The 21,480-nt window shown below is 67.3% G+C and overlaps 1 protein-coding gene across 1 annotated transcript; it reads right to left on the bottom strand.

The window, feature by feature from the left end:
- Positions 1-199: 199 nt before the first annotated feature.
- On the bottom strand, positions 200-19,635 carry CDH15 (cadherin 15). The gene is made up of 14 exons (XM_037816132.1): positions 19,532-19,635; positions 12,996-13,154; positions 12,104-12,259; positions 11,057-11,201; positions 7,545-7,705; positions 6,383-6,511; positions 5,829-6,014; positions 4,679-4,932; positions 4,069-4,211; positions 3,692-3,928; positions 3,340-3,579; positions 1,989-2,125; positions 1,644-1,811; positions 200-756 (listed from the first exon to the last, which is right to left on the bottom strand). Exons 1-14 carry the CDS (start codon positions 19,571-19,573, stop codon positions 556-558), a joined length of 2,358 nt encoding a protein of 785 aa, XP_037672060.1. The 5' UTR covers positions 19,574-19,635; the 3' UTR covers positions 200-555.
- Positions 19,636-21,480: the final 1,845 nt, after the last annotated feature.

Genomic DNA, 21,480 nt, shown 5'->3' with positions numbered 1-21,480 from the left:
GGGCTCAGAACTGGGGGGTGGTGTGAGGCTGGGAGCTCCCCTGCCGGCCGACCGTGGGAAGCCCACCCGGGGTGGTAGCAGGGGCTGCAGAGGGCCCCTGAAGTCAGTGGGGCGCTGGGCACCAGGGCCCACCTTGAAAAGACTAGCAGGTTTTTAATTGAAAGTTGCCCAAGGGGCTACTTCCTTCCAGAGACAGATGGGGTGGGGGGGGCAGAGGTGGGAGTGGGGCGGCGTGCCCCGAGCAGCTGAGAGTGGGGCTGCTGGCCCTCAAGGCCGTGGCCCCCACGCAGGCCGGACGGGCACCTCTTTCTGGCTGCCCTGTCTCCACGGTTCCAAGAACTGACCCCAGCATGTGGTCTGGCTCCAGCCAGGGGTACAAGGCCTGTTCCCGCAGGGGCTGGCTGGGTGCCTTTGGTGCTTGGGTGTCCAGCAGGGGCCCCAGGGTCACGTGTGCCTGTGGCTGGGAGATGGTGCTCCCCAGCTCTTTGGCTCACAGCCTGGGCCTGGGAGGGCTGCCGCCAGGTGCTGTCCCCAGGGCCCGTCAGCCTGCCGCCCTCAGGAGTGGCCGTACATGTCCGCCAGTCGGGTGAAGCGGGGGCCCCATCCTTGGAGGTAGTCGTAGTCCTGGTCTTCGTCACCCAGGCTGGACAGAATGGAGCTCAGCGTCCCTGCCACGGAGCCGTCCCCTTCGTAGTCGTAGATGAGGGCCGTGTCATAGGGTGGGACGCTGGGGTCACCGTCTGCAGCCTCCAGGCCCTGCGGAGAGGCCCCGGAGAGTCGGGCCCGGGCTGGCCCTGCACTGTCCTCCCACACTGTGGCCACTTGGGCCAGACCCAGGCAGCTGCCCCCGGGCGAGGCCGCAGGGCCTTCTCCAGGTCAGCAGGGGCACTGTCACTCATGGTGGCCGGCACATGCCGCAGCAGTGCCGTCGGGGGCTCCCGCTCACCGCCCCCTTTCCCTCCTGGTGAGACGGCCAAGCTGCGAGCTCGCCCCAGCCTGAAAGGCTCCGCGGCCCCCGCACTTCCTTCTCTTGTTCTGGGGGTGTCCTGTGCCAGCAGCGGGAAGCCAGTCAGGGGGCGCCCAGAGTGGCCACCACGGATACCGCGATTCTGCATACGGCGAGAGAAGACCTCGGAGCAGCCCATGGACTTGGGGGGATTCAGAAAAAGCTCGTGGCTTTGTGAGGGGACAGGGCAGCGCCGCCACTCACTGGTGTTTACTCCTTGCGGAAGCTAAGGCTGACGCCAGGACCCAGACCAGGCCCACCCGTGGTGTCCGGCTGACTTTGCCACACCCCAACTGCGACAAACTGTCCCCCGCATCAGTGCCCTGCGGAGGGCAGGCCCCGCACCCACCTCCACCAGCCCTTTGCCCCTGGCACCGTCCGCTCTCCCCCACGGGGCCAGTACCCCTGCAGGCCTGTTGGCCACTGCCCCTCCTGATGTCCTCACGGAACCTCCCGTTCTCAGGGGCCGCCCCAAGACCACTCTGCCCTGCTCCTACCCCCCCCACCAACGGACCATGCCGGAGACTTGTTTCCCAGCCGGGCACACCCAGGGCTCCCGGGAGGTGTGTGTGTGCACGTGAGCTCGTGAGCGTGCATGACTACGTAAGCATGTGCACACTGCCCCCAGAGCACCTACCTCGCTGATGAAGTCGGCGATGTCAGCCGGACTGCTGGGCAGCACTCGGGGTGGCTGGGGGGGCATGTGGCCATACGGGGCGTCACGGCGCTGTGGTGGCCGCCCCAGAGGGACCCCCAGGGCCGTCAGCTCTGTGGGGTGGCGCAGCTGGTTTATGTCGTAGGCATCCTGGGGTTGGGGGTAGCAGAGAGGAGTCAGACCCCGAACCACAGAGTGAGGTCTCCTCCGGTAGCCTGAATCGGGCTCCAGGAGACGACTGGGGCTCCTGGCTAGCTTGGGGCACCCACACGCCCTGAGCGGCACCTGCTCCTCCTCCCCACCCCGCACCTGGCCCTCGTCCCGCACCTGGTCCTCCTCCCCGCCCCCCTGCTCGTGGTAGTCGAGAACGTTGTCCCGTGGGTCGTCCTGCAGCCCGTGCAGCAAGGCCTTGTCCAGAGGCCGCCGGCGAAACCGCCCGAGGAGGGCAGCCAGGAGGACGAGCACTGGATGGGGCGGGAAGCAAGAGGCTGGTCCAGGGGGAGGGGCGGGGACAGAGGGGGAGGCGCTGGGTGGGGCCGAGGGAGCCTCAGAGGGGGTTGGGGGGGCGGATCCGAGGGCGAGGGGCGTGCCCGGGGCGGGAGGGGGGCCCGGGGGGCGTGCCCTAGTGGGGTGGGGGGAGGGGCAGGTCCTGGAGGGTACCGGGGCGGGGGAGCCAGCCCGAGGTGGGGGCGTGCCCAGGGCGGGAGGGGGGACCCGGGGGGCGTGCACGGGGCAGGGCGAGGGGCAGGTCCTGGGGGTCCCGGGGCGGGGGGCGTGCCCTGGGCGGGGGGGCGTGCCCAGGGTGGGGGCGTGTCTGTGACGGGGGCATGCCCAGGTGAGGGCGTGTCTGTGGCGGGGGCGTGCCCGGGTGGGGGCGTGTCTTGGAGGGGGCGTGTCCGGGGCGGGGGCCTGCTCCGGGTGGGGGCGTGTCCGGGGCAGGGGGCGTGTCCGGGGTGGGGGGCGTGTCCGGGTGGGGGCGTGTCTTGGCGGGGGGCGTGCCCGGGGCATGGGCGTGTCTGTGGTGGGGGCGTGTCTGGGTGGGGGCGTGCCCGGGGCGGGGGGCGTGTCCGGGTGGGGGGCGTGCCCGGGTGGGGCCGTTTCTGTGGCGGGGGCGTGCCCGGGTGGGGGCGTGTCTTGGCGGGGGGCGTGCCCGGGTGGGGGCGTGTCCAGGGGGCGTGTCTGTGGCAGGGGCGTGTCTGGGGCGGGGGCGTGCCCATGTGGGGGCGTGTCCTTGGCGGGGGCGTGCATGGGTGGGGGCGTGTCCGGGCGGGGGGCGTGTCTGTGGCAGGGGCGTGTCCGGGTGGGGGCGTGTCTGTGGAGGGGGCGTGCCGGGGTGGGGGCGTGTCTGTGGCGGGGGCGTGTCCGGGCGGGGGGCGTGTCCGTGGCGGGGGCGGGGCATGTCCGTGGCGGGGGCGTGTCCTGGTGGGGGCGTGTCTGGGATGGGGGCGTGTCCAGTGCGGGGGGGCGTGCCCGGGTGGGGGCGTGTCTGTGGCGGGGGGCGTGTCTGTGGCGGGGGCGTGTCCGGGGCGGGGGGCGTGTCTGTGGCGGGGGCGTGCCGGGGTGGGGGCGTGTCTGCGGCGGGGGCGTGTCCGGGCGGGGGGCGTGTCTGTGGCGGGGGGCGTGTCCGGGTGGGGGCGTGCCCGGGGCGCGGGGCGTGTCCGGGGCGGGGCGCACTCACGCAGCAGCAGGCCCCCACTGGCCAGCGCGATGACCAGCGCGCCCAGGCTGAGGCCCGCGCCCCCGGCCCGGCGCGCCGCGCTCCCCGGCAGGCAGGCGCCGTCCTGGCCGCAGCGGCAGACGCTCACGTTCAGGGGCTGCTGGCGCTGCTGGGGCGGCTGTCCCGAGTCCCGGAGCAGCAGGCTGAGGCCGTGCAGACCCTCCGCGACCCGCTGCCGCGGCCGCAACCGCGCGTGGCTCCCTGCAGAGGGCGGGCGCCGGTCGGCGGGAGGCCGCGGCCCGGGGCCTCTGCGTCCGCACCGGCGCCCGGGCAGGCGGCCCCCCGGCCCCCCGGCCCCCCGGCCCCGCCTCACCGTTAACCCGGCTGACGCTCCAGTTCCGGGCCAGCGCTGGGACGCCGGGGCTCAGCTGGAAGTGGAAGGGGGCCCCGTGGGGGGGCAGATCCTCGTCGGTGGCGCCCAGGAGGAGGCCGGCGCCCAGGTCCGGCTCGCTGCACAGGCTGCCAGCCGGCGGGCTCAGCACCGGGGCGTGGTCGTTGACCTCCAGGATCTCGATGGACAGGGTGCCGGTGGCCGTGCGCGGTGGGGAGGCTGCGGGCGCACGCACAGCTGGGCTCGGCCACCCTCACCCCCGGGAGTCGCTGCTCGGAGCCCAGGGACGTCGCTCGGGGCAGGGCCTTTCTGGGCCCAGCTGGGCACCCTGAAGCCAGCTCAGGGGTGTGGCCACTCACCGTCGTCGCTGGCCAGGATGATGGCCCGGTACCAGCCGTCCTTGAGGAAGGGCGAGGATGGGCTGAGCACACGCTGGGTCTGGATCCGGCCCGTGGCCCCGTCCACCTGCAGCCAGTCCTCGGGGTCGTAGTCCTTGAAGTAGCTGTTGGCAGGGCAGGGAGTGAACGGGGACAGGGCAGCCCTGAGTCCACCCGGGGAACCACCGGAAACAGGCCTGGTGCCTTTCGTGAGCCCTTGTGGCTGGTCTCCCTGCAGCCCTTGGCTGGCGCTCCTATCTCAGTCAACCGGTGAGGAAACCAAGAGGGACAGGGGCAGCCATGGAGACCAGGAGACACAGGTCAGGCCGTCAGGCTGGTGGGAACAGACTGGCCGAGTTGGTGCCTCCCGGAGGGGGCCCGGCGCTACCCCAGGGCTCCAGGGCACTCCAACAACTCACACGTGCACACAGGGCTGGAGACCCCAGACCCCCAAAGCACCTGCAGACAGACAGCGCCACTCCCCACTACCCAGGCTCATGCACAGATGGGGACCCTTGGGGTGTGGGGCAAGATGTGCACTTCAGCCTGGCCGGGCAAGGGAGGGTGAGATGGGGCCCTTAGCGCCCCCCACCTGAGCCTCTGTAGCTGTTGCGTGTCAGGGTCTCGGGCAGAGAAGGTGGCCACGGGGGTCCCTGGGGCTGTCCCCTCGGCCACGCTGGTCCGAAGCGGGTTCTCCTGGAACACGGGGGCCTCGTTGGTGTCCTGCACCCGCACGCTGACCGTGGCCTGGCCCCGTCTGGCTCTGGGGGCAGCCGCATGCAGCGGAGCCATGTTCTGCACCGACACGCGGAGCCGGTGGAGCTCGCGGCTCTCGTGGTCCAGGGGCTGTGGAGGAAGCAGAGCTGACGGGGCTGCCCGGGATGCGGGCACCCACTCCCATCCTGGGGAGCCCGGAGGCAGCCAGGCCCTGGGTGCTGGTCCGGAAGGCCCAGGCTGGCTGCTCCCTGGATCTGTCCTGAGAACCCTGCACTCTTTCTTCCCCTTCTTATCCTTGAAAAATAAAAAGTCTGCAGGAAGGAAAAGCACAAAGAACAATGCAAAAATAATAAAACAGGTATCCATCACACAAAACGTGTGTGCTGGGTGCTGTGATGTCAGTTTCACATGTCCAGGTGGCCGGGCCGGGGGGTGCTGACCCGGGTGGGCTGCAGAGGCGCCGTGTCGACGGGGTCAGCCCCGGACACGGTCCACTCTGGGCCTCGTCCCTCACAGGGAGGCCTCCCAGGCAGAACCGAGGATTCCCGGAGAAGAGGCCCTCCTGCCTGCGCTCCCAGCCGGCGGCCTGCACCACGGGTTTCAGACATGTCCAAACAGCCCCAGCGATCGCTAAGCCAGTTCCTCACAATGAATCTCTTTATGTATTTATTTATATGTACACGTGTCTGTGTATGTTTGTACATACGTACTACACATGCGTGCGTGCACACACATGCACACACACACACGGTCTCCCGTGGGCTCGCTCCCCCTGGTAGAGCCCTCACTGACAGAGGCGTACAGGCTACATCCTCCTGTGGCGCGTCACATGCAGAATCGTCACACGCAGAATCGGCCTAGCCCTGGGCTGCGGCCCTCGCCCTGCTCTCCCCTGAGCACACCCCCGAGGGTCTGCACCCTGAGTCCTTTCCTCAGGTCAGTGCTGGCAACGCGGAGATGGGGGTCCCGGCTGCCCCCACCCTCCGCCCGAGTCGCGGCCCCGCGCGAGCCTGGGTGCCACTCACCTTTGCCACGGACAGGATGCCTGCGTTAGTCTTGGGGTCTGTGCGGATTGTGAAGTGCCCGTCGGGGTCGCCCTCCAGGATGGAGAACCTGGCCGCCCAGTTGGGGGAGCCCGGCAGGTCGTCATCCTCCACCTCGAGCCGGCCCACGTCCACACCGCTCACGGCCTCCACCGCCTCCAAGAAAAACTGGGGGGAGCCCAGCCCTGGTTACCAGCAGGGCTTGCAGAGTGGGGGGCCCCCACAGGCCCTGGGTGCCTAGGGTCGCTGACCTCGGCCCGGCCCCCCTCTTCTCTCAGCACCCCCGGGGCCCCCATGCTGCAGGGAAGCCCCTGCCGTCCAAACCGCCCCCCACCCTCCCAACGCGCCGGGCAGCCTCTCCGCCACCTGCTCTCGGATCTGCTTTATCACCCCCCACCCCACACCCTAGCAACCCTGGTGAGCCCGTGTGCCCCAGGTACTGGGAACCCCCTCCTGTGGGTCTCCCTGGGACCCGTGGGCACCCCTCCTGCAGCGCAGCCCCCCAGGTGCCGAGGAGTGGGGGGCGGTGGCCACACCTCGTCCCTGGTGAACTCAGGTGCGTGATCGTTGATGTCGTCGAGGGTGATGAGGGCACAGGCTGTGGCGGTGAGGCCGTCTCCAGACATGTCGGCCACCTGCAGGGTCAGGTTGTACACGGCGACCACCTGGGGGCCAGGCGTGGGCGTGGGAAGGCGCAGGTGGGCGCCACTGCGGCCAAACACAGGGCCGGGGGCAGGCGGGGTCAGCCCCTCTGGGGGAGCCCTGCGTCCAGCTCCGGGCAGACCCACGCAGCCTGGCCACTGAGAGGCCATTGCCCACCCCGGGCACAGCACAGTGTCCGCCCCTGACTCGGAGCCAGTCCCTGTGCCTGGGGATCACGATTTAGTGGCAGAGACCAAAAGAAATGGAAGGGACCACGTAACACAGCAAGTGACCAGACAGAGCTCCACGCCGGGCGGCCGTGGATAAACCGAGGCTGGGCCTGGGTCTCAGGAGGGTTTTCCAAGAGGAATCCTCAGGCAGCAGGGGCAGCGGGGGTCCCAACAGGAGGCAGAGATACACGAAGGATGGACAGATGGTCAGACAGACGGCAGTTAGTCCAGAGCATGACAAGCAGGGAGAGAGAGGTGCCTTGGAAAGGCCAAGAAGACACCCCCAAGGACCCCATTCAGCGGGACCGAGGCTGAGGTCACGGGTGCCCGGCACACAGCCACACCGGACTCAGACTGGGCCGTCTGGGCATCTGGGGCCTTCTGCAGCATTTTGGGGGCTCACGCCAACAACAGGTGTTATGGTTGAACTCTGTCCCCAAAAAGACACGTCCGAGACCCGGCCCCGGGTGCTGTGAAGGTGACATTGTTTGAAAAGAGGGACCTTGCAGATGTCATCAGGCTAAGACAAGGCCAGGCTGGGTGGGCAGGCCCTGGTCCAACACGACAGGGTCCTAAAGAGGGGGGACCCCCGGGGCAGGGCCGTGGGACGACAGGGGCAGACGCTCGGGGCCATGAGCCCAGGAACGCCAAGGGGGGTTGGCCAACTCCAGACGCCGGAGGAGGCCAGGAGGGACCCTCCCGAAGCCGTCGGAGGCCCCCTGAGTGGCTGCCGGGGGCCGGGGACAGGCAGGGAGGGGTCTGCGGGGGGCAAGGCCAGGCCTGGGGGAGCAACTAGGAATGGCCGGCGTGGACAGGCGGCCCTCACCTCGCGGTCCAGCCCCACTTGCACCGTGCGGATCTCGCCTGTGAGCTCGTCGATGCTGAAGAGCTCGGGGTCCCCCTGCGCCACAATGGAGTACCGCAGCGCCGCGTTGTCCGTTTCGGGGTCATCGGCGTCCGTGGCCTCTGCCCGGGTCACGTAGGTGCCTGGAAGGACAGGGGGACGCATGAACGGGGGCCGAGCACAGGCTTGGCGGGTCTGGGGGCCCCTGGGCCGACCCCCACCCCGGGACCCCAGGCCTTGGCCTGGCTTGGGCCACATGGGAGGGGGGGAAGCAGGCGTGTCAGAGATGCAGGGTCCTGCGAGAGCCACGCGGACTTGGGCCACCGCCCAAGAGCCCACCACACAGGGACTAAGAGGCCAGCACCCCTGTCCTCGGGCCGGAGAAGGTCGCGTGGCCCCAAGTCCTCCTCGAAGGGGGGCCCCAGCCCCCGGCCCACCGTGCCCCTCCAGCACCTACCCAAGCCCCCTCCCCGGCACGGGAGGCCCAGCTCAGGGAGGCCTGAGACCCGGGCTGCCACACGCCCGTCCTCACGTCAGGCCGGGGCAGGGCAGGTGGAGCGTGCAGCCTCCACCCACCGCTCATGTTTTCCTCTCGTGAGCCTCACCCCGGACACCCGCCCGAGCGAGCCTTACCCCTGACCACCTGAGGCTGTGGGAAACTAAACCAGCAAGGTGGAGCAGGAAGCACACAACTCTGGGGCCAGCCGGACGAGCCCCTGGCACAGCTGCCTCCTGGCCTGGGACACGGGTGCATCGGCCCCACCTCGCAGACACCGTAAGGCCCGGGCCGGGCAGGGTGGTGTGGGGTGCTGCCCACCAGGTTACTGAGCAGCCCTGGACCCTCACACGGAGGACAAGGACTCCAGGCAGCCCCTCTCGGCCGCAGGCCTCTCTTCACAGAGGCACGAGCCAGCGGTTTGGAAAGAACTCTCCGTGCAGCTCCAGGGTTGAGCAGGTAAGTGGGAGCCCAGGTTCTCGCCACTGGAGCAGGGGCAGCAGATGGGTAGGGGCCACAGGGAGCCTGTGCATTGGCCCGGAGCAGCGTGGGACCCCACCACTGGTAGCATGGACAGACGGACACACAAATCCAGATGTGCATGAGCGAGCAAGGACGTGCATAAGCGTATTTCTTTGCTCTGTCCACTGAGAGGGCTGAGTGAGTAGTCAGCCTGAGGGAACCCCCAATGGCCAAATCTGGGACTATCTGAGCATCACAATAACAATACTAAAGAATATAACCCATTGAATGGCGTGACTCCACAAGCCCGTACAAATATAAATGAATGAAACACATCGTGCACACACACGCAGAGGAGAAGGGAACGCCCCCCGTATAGCAGAAAGGCAGCTGACTAGAGAGAAGGAACGATGGAGTCAGGAAACCGCCATTCTGCAGCCATCAAACGGCCTGACTCAGGGAGGAGTCGATAGGGGTGTTTGAACTCGTGGGTGGAAGTCTGAGGAGTAATGGGATGTTTACACAGTCCCGACGAATCTTCCACAAGATAACGATTCATTGCAAAGGGAAACACGGAGACCCCACAGCAGAAAAGCCAGCGCCTCGAGCAGGTGTAAAGGTGAAATCCAGCAGTGGGACAAACGGCCTCGTTTGTGGTTTTCTTCCAAAAGGGCAAAGCCAGAATCTCATCAGCAAACCCAAACTGAGAGACAATCTACAAAATGACAAGCCCGAACGATGAAAAAAATGTGCCGTGAAAACAAACACAAAAAAGAGACAGAGCTTATTCCAGACACAGGGGAAGAGGCCGTCCTGCTCCGGGGGCCGCAGCGCTGCCTGCACCGGCCACCAGCCTCCAATCTCCTGAGCTCATCAGAGAGACGGGGCCTCGGGGCCACCTGACAGCCGAGGCCCGAGACACGGCCTCCGGGGAGACCGATGCACCTTCTTCCACACCTGCCGAGCAAGGGTGGAACGAGTGGCCGCGACAGGATCAGGCAAGAAGAACACAGCTGGAATCCTAGGGACTTCTCCAAGGCAGAACATGGCTCACCCAGCAGTTCTTGCTGCCACTCAGGGGACCAAGGGGGTGCCCCTGGCTCTGGCAGGCGGGGTCTGCCCAGGTTTTGGGGTGGAGCTGGAGGAGCCTGTTGGAGCCCTGGGCCTTGTGCACGTACACGGTGACGGTGGGTGCTTCTTGGGGGGACAGGCCTGCCTGCCCCCTGGACCCGCCTGAGCAGGAGGGAGGAGCATGAATCTGAAAAAGCTTCACCCCTGAGACGCTGAGCCCAGGGACTCCTGGGGCTGAGGCTAGAGCAGGAGAGGGGCCCGGGCAGAGCGCCGAGCACAGCAGTCTCCGCTGGGAGAACAGGGTGTCCACGGTCCGCTGTGTGCGGCTTGGTGGAGCCAAACCGCCGGGAGTGCCCTCCATCCGCGCTGCACACTGAGGGCCGGCAGACACGGAAACCACTTCCCGCAGTCGCTCCTGTTCTTTCGCAGACAGAAAAGCGAGTAGCAAGAGACAGAGTGACAGAACACATCATCAAGAGATCCAACCGTCAACAGAACCTGGTCCAGAGACAGCCCCGACACGGGCTGCCAGCCAGGTCCTCGGAGCTGTGCGTGTGCACGGAGAGATGGCCACGCAGGAGAGAGGGAGCCATGTGGAAAGAGACCAAGGGGTCACCACGACGCAGGCGGCGCAGGGCCCAGCACTGTCTTTTGCTAGAAAAGACCTCGTCAGGCTGACTGCACGGCTCAAACAGGCTGTGGACAGGATGCAGCGCGTGTCACCGTTAGTTCCCTGACTCTCATCATTGCACCACGGCTAAGATATGAGAAAGAAAAAGGCATCACGTCTGCAACCAGAACCCAGGGAAAAAAGAGAGAGGGAGAAGGAGACAAGAAAAAGGAAGGAGGGAAAAGCAGGGAGGGGAAGGGAAAAAGAAGAAAAACGGTTAAAGCAAATGTGATAAACCTCAAGGAAATCACTGTGAAGTGTGTACAGGAATTCCTCGTAACCTTTCCGTGACTCTGAAATTACATCTAAAGAAAAGTTAAAAGAAAAAGAATTGTCATTTATCTTGAAAAACAAAAAACGGGATGGAGTAAGAAGCACGAGTGCAAGGAGGTTTCCAACTTCCCGAGGCTCCGGGCCGGCCGGGGACGCGGGAAGGAGCGGCGGCCCCACTCGGACACGCTGCGCCCAGGGGCTGCCGGGGGCACTGGCTGTGCCTGTGGCGACTCGGGAGGGAGGGTCGGCTGTGGCCGCCTGCAGTCAAAATGCCACGTTACAAAGCAACCAGCGCAAATCACACACAAGCAAAAACAAGGAACCCAAAGCAGACAGAGCGCTGCCCCCCACAAACCCACCTTTATATTTTGATTTGAAATGTACGTTGACACGAAAGCAGCTTGAGTTGACCTCTGGAAATTCTCTCCGTCCTGAAGACTATTTCCTTAGGGTTGGGTCCTGCAAAGGACCTCGGAAATTCCCGAATGTCTGACCTACATGGAGCCCCTTGGCCGAGCTCACCTGGGGCAGCACCCTCCAGCACGCGCCCGGTGAACACCTCCTCCCGGAAGACGGGCCGGTTGTCGTTCTGATCCACAACCACGATCTCCAGGTCCGTGGGGTCCTCCAGGGTGGACCCTCCCAGGTCCAGGGCAAAGGCCCGTAGCTGGTCAGGCAGAGGGCGAGAAGGGCTGACATGGGGGTCCCCAAATTTTGGTGGCTCCCGTCAGGATCATGCAAAAGGGCAGCGAGGGCAAGCGCCGCTGCAGCTGGAAACCACACGCTGAGGTATGAAACGGCACTGGGTGGGGCAGCCCGTGTCAAAGGCAACTGTCAGGCTTCCCCTCTTGCCTTGGCTGCCAGGAGGCTCAGTCAGTGCTTGACTGAAGTAATTTGCTCACATCAGGTCCCTATCTCTCCCTTTCTCTATATGGTTTGGGTTCCTCTTGAAGTTTATTTTAAATTCCCCTGCACACATGAAAATTTAAATTAAACTGCCTCCTACTCTTTTGGAGAATGGGCATGATATAATATCCAGATAAAAGAAAACACTCATCTCTTTCTTTGAAATGGGATCAAGAGCCCTCTCTGAGTCCGAAGGATGATTTAGGGCATAGAAGAGGGCAGACGGCTGTGCAGCGGGACTGGGGGCGGGGTTCTGGCTCCCGTGCGCTCCCCTCCTGGCATTCTGCCCACTGGGGCTCCCCTTGGTCCCCAGAATCCTGAGGCCCCCAAGGGGCAGGTCTCGCGGGCACCTTCCTGGGGCCCGTCCCACCCTGAGACTCAAAGGGCAGGTGCCGAGTTGATTCAACAACAATTTGGGGTTCCTCCTGACTCCCCGTCCCCAGCTATGGTGCCCAGGACTCCTGGGGGACCATCCCGGGGGGGGGCGGCAACGAGCTCCCAGGAAGCCACTCCCCACTGCCCTGTCCGCGCCGCCCTCCCCTGCGCAGCTTTTAACAGGGACCCAGACCCGAGTGCCGCTGCCTTGGGGGGAGGTCCCAGGCCCCCAACCCGTGCCCTCAGCGCCTTCCGGGAGGGGAGGGCCTCAGCCCCGCAGGGACCCACCCTGAAGCGGTCGGTCTTCTCGCGGTCCAGCATGGCGTTCAGGGAGACCTTTCCAGTGAACCTGTCGATGGAGAAGACGCCGCGAGGCTCCTCGTCCACGCCGGGGCCCTGGATGCTGTAGATGACGCTGCCCAGCGGCTGCTTGTCGGACTTGATCTGTGGGGGAGCGGGCAGGGGGACGGTAGGGGGGCTCCGCAGCCCCGAGAGCAGAGAAGATCCAGGCACCCACGGCCCCAGTGGAGCCGTGCCGGGTGGGGGCTCCCAAGGCCTCCTCCCCGGGCACAGCCTGGGTGCAACTGGGCCCCTGGGCTCTGGCAACAGGCCTCAAGTGCACATTCCAGGCTCAACCTGTATCTGTGGGTCCACCGGGGAGCGTGTGCACTGAGAGTGTGGGCATGGGTGTGGTGTGCACAGATGTGTGTGCACAGGGGTAGGGTGTGCACTGTGGAGAATGTTATGGGGGTGGGGTGTGTGCACAGGGTGTGTGTCTGTGCACAGTGGGGAGGGTGTGCACGGGGGGGAGGGCGTGTGCATGGGGAAGCATGTGTGGGGGGCAGTGTGTGCATGGAGGGAGCTTGTGCACAGGGGGCACATGTGGGGGCGGAGGGAGCACACAGTGGGTGCGGCCCAGGAGCCAACGGGGGCGGGTCTGAGCCCTGCTATCAGCCCGGAATGGGAAAGCCTGGTGTGCTGGGGTGAGCTGGGCCTGGAGCTCCCAGAAAGCACGTGGGAATGGGGGGTCAAGGGAGCCTCAGCACACAGCTCTTTGAGGGACACAAGGAGACAACTCAGCTCCTGCTCTGCACATCCCCCTGCCCTGCCCCCACTCCCAACTCCAGCCCCCCCCACCCTCATCCGTGCCCCCGCCCCCACTCCCCTAGCCAACCCTCACCTGCACCAGGGCGTAGGGGATGCGCTTGTAATTCTCGGACACGCTGATCGGGGGGATGACCCAGGCTCTCCGCATGCGACCCGAGCCAGGCGCCCGATGCCAGGGGTACAGGGTGCTGGGACTCGGGGACCCGGGGACCCCCAGAGACAGGCCCAGGCCCTGCAACAGGAAGCCAGAACCTGGTCGCTGGCGGCTGGCGCTGGGCGAGGGGGCACCAGGCCTGGGCTTGGCCCATGTCCGAGCCGGGAGTCCAGCCCCGCTCCACGCGGCCACTCGGCCTCCAACAGAGCCCCTGAAGCCCCAGGGAGGTGGGGGAGGGTCTGTAACCCTCTCAGACCCCCAGAGCTGGGCACCCCCTCGCTGCCTGAGTCCAGACTCGGTGTGTCCAGAGGCCGGGACTTTGCCGGGAAGCCGGGCAGAGGAGCTGGGGAGCTGGGAAGTGAGGGGGCACTGAGGGCAGAGCTGTGGAGCTGTGGACGGATGGGCTCATGGCGAGGAGTCCAGTGGCCGGCCAGGGACCAAATCCCCACAACTGCAGCCCCTGCCCCGGGAGCCCCTGTGTGGAGAGGGGAGCCCCCTGGGGCAGGCAGGCGCACGGGCACCTGGGGGAGGGGCCTCCTGCCCACACGGCCGGATCGGCCAGAGGCTGCGGGCACCCGGCACACAGCAAGCAGAGTTTTGGAACGTTCGCTCCGACCCATCCCAAATGCTTCCAGGAGCCAGGGTGGGGGTGCTATCGGGGTGGGGGAGCAGCAGGGACTGCGCAATGGGGGGCCGCCTGCAGCAGACCCCCTGCACCTTCCCTGCCCCGCCTTGTAGGAGGGAGGGCCAGCGGCCAGAGCAAGTGGGGCCTCTGGAATTTCCCAGACTACACGCGGCCCAGTTGGCGCGTGCGGCTGAGCTGTGGGGTGACGCAGCCGTGGCTGCGGGGCGTTCCCTCGGCTGCTCCAGGCCTGTGGGACTGAGGGTGCGAGGGCTGGGCTGTGCCCCCGGGTTCTGGGACCCGCAGGCCTGAGCCAGGGGGAGGAGCTTGGCTGGCTGTGCTGGGCAGCTGGGCGGATGGGGGCGCAGCCCAGAGCCCCCACCTCCCCCTTGTGCTGTTTTTCTCCCAGAGGCTCGAGCTGTGGCATCGAAGTGCGATTCTCACGCCAACACTTTAGTTCCAGGAAACTGGGGCCCCTTGGGACACGCTCCCTCCCTCTCTCCCCGTGGAGGGGGGAGCCCACCCCAGGAGGCCAGCGGGGGCACCCCTACTGCCTGGGGGCCGGGCCGGCAGAGTGGCGGGAGGGGGCTGTGGCTGCTGTGTGGCCCCCACTCCATTCCGGGGAGTTGGCGGGGACGCTTGGCCGCAGTTCCCCGGGGGCCCAGGTGTTTGGAGTGTGGGGGCTGAGGTCAAGGGGCAACAGCACCTGCCGCTGCTCCAACCGCGGGCGATTCAACAAGCCCCCCCCCCACTCGCAGCCCTCTGCTGGGGACCCCGGGAAGCTCCTCTTCAACGGGGAGACTGAGGCCCAGAGGGGACCACCCACCACCCAGCAAGGGCACTGGCCCCACAGATGCACCCCAAATCCCTGGGTCCATCTGTCCTGACTTCAGCTCATGCATGGCGGGTGCAGCTTCTACAGCCACGGACCCCAGAATTTGCGAATCCCGCGCCATCTCCCGGGGAGACGAGGGGCGGCTCCTGAGAGCCTCTGGCCACAGCGTTTTCATCAACTGATCGGGGAGGCCCCCCGTTTGCTGAGCGCTGCTCTTTACGGACACGGCGCGGAGCCCCAGCCGGCACCCGGGCCCCGCGGAGCAGGGCTGACCCGCGCCGGGAACCCCTCGGGCCGCGCTCAGGGGCCGCCTCAGGCCACCCGCCCACCCGTCACAGCACGAACGGAAGACGAGGCACCAAACGGGCCGTGCGCGGTTCGCCGGCTGGGGACACGCGTGCGGGAGGTTTACAGTCTTTGCCGCGGGCACGTGCCCTGCACGCGTCTGTGACCCACCTGCCTGCTGAGGCGCTGGTGGCCCCGAGACCAACACCCGCACGTGCTCAGCCCCCGGACCCTGCGCTGCCCCCGGGGCCACCCGTGCCCAGGACCCCCGGCCTCCCTCTCCACGCCGCCAGAGGGAGCTGCTGGTGCCTCTGCTCTTAGGGAGCCCCTGAGGGTGGGGGGCTCAGATCTGGGGTGGGGGTGGCGGAGGACTGCCCTGACCCCTCAACTCCAACCACGTGGGTGTCTCCGCCCAGCTCTGTGCCCATCCAAAAGTCGGGAGACCAGACCCCCTTCTCCCTGCAGCCGGAGCTGGCCCTGCCCAGATGTGCCTGAGGGCCCCGAGCAGGGGGCAGGAGCTGGGGACCCCACCAGCCCTGCTTGGGCTGCGCTCAGATCAGCCGCCCTCCCGAGCCCCAGGCACCCCCATGAAGCACAAAACAGGGAGGATGGTCAGGGTGGGAGGGCAAACCGGACCTGTGGGGACGCAGCGAGGGCGGCTGTCCAGGCCATGAGGGCCAGGGTGGGGGGGCTCTGGCTGTTCAGGGGGCCCAGCCTGGCCCCTGGACCCCTCCCGGGACTGGGATCAACAGCCTCGTGCCCCCTGGTGCCAACCGCGGGCAGTGCGTCCTGCTGCCCATGGAGCTTCCTGGGCCTCGGCACCTGGGAGAGACAGGGGTTGGGGAGAGACTCGTGCTGGGGAGTGGGGAAGCAGGAGGCGCCTCCCGAGTCTCAGCCTCACCTCTACCCCCTCCTCCCTGTGCCACCTTGTCCCGATGTCCAAGACCCCCTGGGGAAGGGGCTTGGTCCTGCCCTCGGCTGCGCCCCAGGCCAGGCACCCAAGGGGCCTTGTGCGTTCGCATCTGCTGACAACGCAACAAGGGGCAGTAATGTCCCAAAAGAAGCTGCTGCCTCCGGTGACCACCCTGACACGCTCGGCCGGTGGGAACCCCAGGCTGCCTCCCCAGGGCCCCCCCTCCGCCCCGCGCAGGTATCCGAGGGCTCAGCGCTCAGAGCTCAGGCCAGAGCCCCTGCGGGGAGGCCCGTCCTGCTGACAGATGGCCATGCTCGGGCACAGCAGAGACTTCCGGGCAAAGCACAAGCTGCCTTGCAGGTCGAGGGGTGTGTTGCTGCCAAGCGGGACACGTCAGCCTGGGAGGAAGCTCTTCACAGCGCTGATCGGCAGGGTGGGCAGGGTGCGCGGTGTGGGCGCGACCTGCTCTCAGGCCTCATCCCCACGGGCTCCCTTCACGGCTGCTGAGCAAGGGTCAGAGAGGCCAAGATGTTCACCGAAGGCCACACAGCCAGAAGGGGCTAAGCGGGGGGGACCCCCAGCTCTGCAGACCCACGTGGTCAAGCCCTTGTCCCGTCCAGCTGCTGCCAAACTTGGGCCCCCTCCCCCATCCACAGCTGCCGCCATCTCACCGGTGCCCCAGAAACCCCCCAGCTCGGTGCGGGGCTAGGAGAGGCTGTGGCCACGCCTGAGAATCCTGGGTCCTGGCCTGTCCGCAGCTCAAGTTCACGAGGTCAGAGAAAGCCACAGGCCCTCGGCCAGGTCTCCAGGCCCAGCCCAGATGGGCGGCCAGGTCCCCACGGACATCCGGCTCTTGGTGAGCGTTGGCGTGGCCTGTCCTCCACCCGCCCCTGCGCCTGCCTTCCCCAGAAGACGTGGCCGGCTGGAAGCGGGGCCTGGTGCCACCTCGGGGAGCCAGGGACCTCCAGCCCTGTGACAAAGCCACCTCGACAGACCCTCAGTGCCCAGGACGGTGGACACGGGTACACTGACAGCAGGCCCCTCCGCCCGCCGCCCTGCGCCAGTGCAACGCTCTCGAAGGCACATCCTCGAAGCCCCTCCCGGGCCACCAGCCAGGGGCTGCCGCACAAAACCGCCCCCCTCAGGGCACTTCACAAACACCCCGGTTCCCAGGAGAGGAGGCCGAGGCCAGGATGGCCGCCGAGAGGGAGCCGCCCGCCCCCGAGCCCCCGCCCTGCGGCCGCGCTTCCTTCCGGACCCTCCCCCACGGGAACCGTGGCCCCCAGGCCGGCCGGGAGCTGCACACCGAGGCCTTCCCTCCTGCCCGCCACCCAGGACGCCCTCAGCCCCGCACTGCAACCCCCCCGGCCCAGGAATCACCCGCTTCTCACCCTTGCCCGGGAGGCCCCGGGGGCTCTGACGGGGCCGGGCCAGGTCGGACATTACGAGGGGCCTGGGGGGGAAGCTCGAGGTCACCGACCCTGAACAGAGACGCTGTCACACGGGGCCGGGGCAGGTCACTCCTGGCCTGGACCCCCCCAAGCTCCTTGGGCCTGAGCCCCCCGCCCCCGGGCTGGAATCCTGGCCTCCAGATCCCCGGACAGGCTGGCAGGTGGCGGGAATGCCAGGAACGGACCAGCTGTCGGCCTGGCCCCGAGGACGCCCCGGGCAGCTCGGGGGCCCCACCCCGTCCAGCTGCCACAGGCTTCAGGGCCGCAGGGTGGGCCTGGGGGTGGGGGCGCAGCAGTTTCCTCCCCTTGCTGGGGGACACAAACCTTCCCACGGGGGGGGGGGCGAGCTCTGTGCACCCCCAGCCCCTCCCGGGCGGCTCCGGTCCCGCTGGACAAAGCACAGGAGCAGGGCACCACTCCCCTTTGCTGCCTCGGTGACCCTCAAACCGGCTGGCCGGGGCCGGGGGCTGTGTCCTAGGGGTCCGGGACTGCCCCACGCCGCCCCCGTGCCCCCGCACGCCCGATGCCCCTCCATGGACACGCACCGCCTCACTGACGCCCGTGTACAGGCCCCATCCCTGCTCCTTCTTGAGGGTCCCGGGTATGGACCAGCTATGGGGACGGATGCAGGCAGCGGTGGGGTACAGGGGCCGGATCTGGGGACACATGCTGTGAGTCCCCCGAGATTCAGACAGGCCAGAGAAGGTGGGTCCAGTGTCCCAGCGCGAGGGACAGAGCCTCGTCTCCAGGCCATCGTCCTTGCCCACCCGCCTGAAAGCTGAGCCGGGTGGCAGAGGGGCCGGGGTCCTGACCCTGACATATTTGGCAGCCCGGGAGACCCTCCCCTCACAGCAGAGCTAATCGCAGCCATGCTGTGGGCAGGACCTCGGGAGGCCCCCTGGCTGGTCCCCACCCCTCCTGGGCCTGCCTCCAGCTGTCCGGGGTGGGGGCCCCTGCAGTAGCCCGGGGGGAGGGGAGAGGGAGGAAAATCCGAGAGGGGCCTAACCTCTTCCCCAAGGAGAATCCACTTGGGGTGCCACGGATAGGCAGATCCTCCCAAACCCCGAAAGAAGAGGAGGAACATTTTAACCAACGCGTAGACCCCGGATGCACGTAGTGGGGTTGCTGGGGAAGTGCTGACCTAAGAGCAAATGGGTGAGGTGGGCAACACGGGGGGCCCAGAACCTTCCAGAGGGGAACCCCAGCGTGTGTAGGTGGGGGCGTGTGTGCCGAGGGCTTGCAGAGGGGCCGGTCTCCAGGCAGAAGGGGGAGCAGCCCAAGGGCAGGCGGCAATCTCTGGGGGCAGGGGTGGGGGGCTGCCCGGCACCTGGTCAGCAGCCAGGGGGTGAAACCCAAGCCTGTCCCGGGAGGCCCACGGGGATTAGGGGATTCAGGAAGCCCCTGAGGGTGTGGCTGGGCCAGGGCGACCACCCTGCAGGCCACGTGGAGTCGAGGACTCGTGAGCACTTGCTAAGCCCTTTGTGCTCACGTCTGCCAAGCACGAGGGCGTCCTGTTGGCAGGCGAGGAAGGAGCCGAGCCGAGCTCTGAACCCACGTGGGCCCCAGCTGCTGTCTGGCCCTGGACTCTGGCGGTGTGAGCCTGGCTTCCCAGGCCCCCTGAGACCCCACCCTGCACCCCTGGTCAGCCCAGGGCGTGAGAGCGTGGCTCCGCCAGCCAGCACCCACAAGGGGGACTGGGGGCTCCAAAGGCCTTCCTCCACGTCAGAGAGATTTGTGGGGTCCAGGCCCCATGCAGCCCACGCTGGCTGCAGGTGAGCTCCAGGTGGACACACAGACCCAGCCGCTGTCTGGGCTGGAGAGGATGTGGGGAGCGGGCAGAGTAGTGGTGAGTGTGTGGCCTGGGTGTTCCCAAGCGCAGCCATCCCACAGACCCACAGCCACCTGCCTGCTGTCCAGGCATAGGGTGGGGTGGGGTAAGGGGCTCGGACGCCCCCAGGACTGACCAGTTCATGTGCCAGTGCAGTCACCGGAGAGGACCCCGTGCACGAAAAGTGGTCCCAGCCCTCCTGCTCAGGGTGCCCTTCTCCCCCAGCCCCTGGCCGGGATGAGGATGCTCTGCTGAGCCCCTCCTAAGGCGAGCCCCAGCTGGACTCTCCCTTCTGGGTGATCCCATCCAACTCCCTCCACCTCTCCGCCCCCCACACGCCTGGGACCCCTCTGGGCACGGAGCGGCCGGCACCCAGACTCCCGGAAAGCACGGCCCCCACCCCCGCAGCCCGGCCGCCGCGCACCCCTCAGCCGCAGGACCCGCGTCCCGGGGGAAGCCTGGGGCGCCGCACCTCAGGGCTCCGGGAGGCAGGCTCCCCCCACGGGGTGCCGAGGCCTTACCTGGGCCAGCAGCCCGAGAGCGAGGAGGAGCGCGGCGTCCATGGGGCGAGTGTCGGGGCTCAGTGGGCAGCGCGGCGCCTCCTAGTCGCGACCCGAAAAGCGGGATGAGCGACAGCACAAGTGCGCCGGGGGCGGGCCCTGGAGGCAGCGCGTGGGCCGGGTGGGCGGGGCAGGGGCGGGGCAGGGGCGGGGCGGCGGCCTGAGCGACAGCACAAGTGCGCCGGGGGCGGGCCCAGGAGGCAGCGCGTGGGCCGGGTGGGCGGGGAAGGGGCGGGGCGGCGGCCTGAGCGACAGCACAAGTGCGCCGGGGGCGGGCCCAGGAGGCAGCGCGTGGGCCGGGTGGGCGGGGAAGGGGCGGGGCGGCGGCCTGAGCGACAGCACAAGTGCCCCGGGGGCGGGCCCTGGAGGCCGCGCGTGGGCCGGGTGGGCGGGGAAGGGGCGGGGCGGGGCGGTGGCCTGAGCGACAGCACAAATGCGCCGGGGGCGTGGCCGAGTAAATGTGCCGGGGGCGTGGCCGAGTGAGAACTTGCGCGTGTCGGGCGGGGCCAGAGGCTGAGTGACAGCTCGCGTGCGGAGCGTCCAGAAGTCAAGTGACGCAGGGAGGAGGCTCGACCTTTTTCCACGCAAGCCCGTGGAGGCGGCTGCAGCAGACTCCCCAGTAAGGCAGGGGCGGGGTGGGGGGTGTTGGGTTCACTCACACACTCACTGTCCCTGTCGTTGGCCCTTGCCTGCCCCAGGGCCTTTGCACTGGCTGCTCCTCTGCCAGGAAAGCTCTTCCCTCCCTCCGCCCCTCCAGGGTTCTGGGAAAGGCACCTTCTCCCCACCCCACTGAAAACTGCAGCTCGGCTCGGCCCTTCCCAGCATGGATCTCACCTGCCGTTTTCCTTGTCTGTCTTCCCCTGGAGTGGCAGCCCTAGGGGCAGGGGTTTTTCTCCCTGCTGATGCCCAGTCTGGGGGGTCCTGCTCTGCTTCTTGTCCCCCAGTTCCTCACTGGCTGCAGAGGGGCAATGGGGTGGGGAGGACAGAGTAAGTGGACCAGGGGTCCTCAGGCCAGCAGGGGTGGGGGTGGGTCTCCCCAGCTCTCACCTGCGGCCCCTGGAAGGTAGGCCTGGCCTTAAAACAGCTTCACCCCCCACAGTGCAGCTGGGCCAAAAAAAAAAGGCCTTTCTAGCACTTTGCCTTTTCTCAGCGCCCTCGAGGGGATAGGAGAAATGGCATTTTCCATTTTGCGTAAGAGGACCTAAAACTCAAGCGATAAAGGCCTTCTCGCCAAGGCTGCTAGGCGGGGAAGCAGCGAAGCCAGGACTGAGCCCTGTGCCTTGGCTCCTTGCACCCCGGCAGACCTGTGGGTGGAGGCCTGCGTCCGCTGTCTCACCTGGCGTGTCGTCACACCCCCAGGCCCCGTCAGGGCTACAAGTGGGCAGAGAGGAGACGAAAGTTCACCCCCGCCGGGCTCATCCCTTCCAGCAGCATCCCGTCCTGACCGTGGCGAATGAGGGGCTGCTGCAGGTGAGCTTCAGATGGGAGCCTGGTTGTGCGTTGGGTGGTCTCCAGGGCTTGGTCCTGGGGCTCCCCTCCCCGTCTTCTCTCCCCAGGTGTCCTTGTCTGGCCCCTGGCCTTTAGATGCCATCGATTTGCTGAGGACTCCCCCCCCCCACTCCAGGTTGGTACCTCGGCTCAGGTCCCCTGCCTGACGTGGGCGTGCCGACACCTCCACAGGGACTCCATGTGCCCCAAGGTCCTCGCCTCTGACTTGTCCTGTGTTCGTGCCCCCTCCCCAGTAATGACTCCCAAGGAGAAGTGCTGGCCGACCCCAACACCAGGCAGCGCAGGGAGCCCTGCCCAGGAAGCCCACCTTTCCAAAGGCTGGATCTTTCGCCCGAAGTGTTGCCTCCTCAGCACAAGCTTCAAGCTGGGTCCCCCAAGGGAGCCCCGTCATTCCCGTCACA

This window comes from Choloepus didactylus, chromosome 22 (assembly GCF_015220235.1).
Source record: "Choloepus didactylus isolate mChoDid1 chromosome 22, mChoDid1.pri, whole genome shotgun sequence".
Taxonomy (NCBI): Eukaryota; Metazoa; Chordata; class Mammalia; order Pilosa; family Megalonychidae; genus Choloepus; species Choloepus didactylus.
Note: the sequence above shows the minus strand (reverse complement) of the source record. Positions and strands in the feature narration are given on the sequence as shown.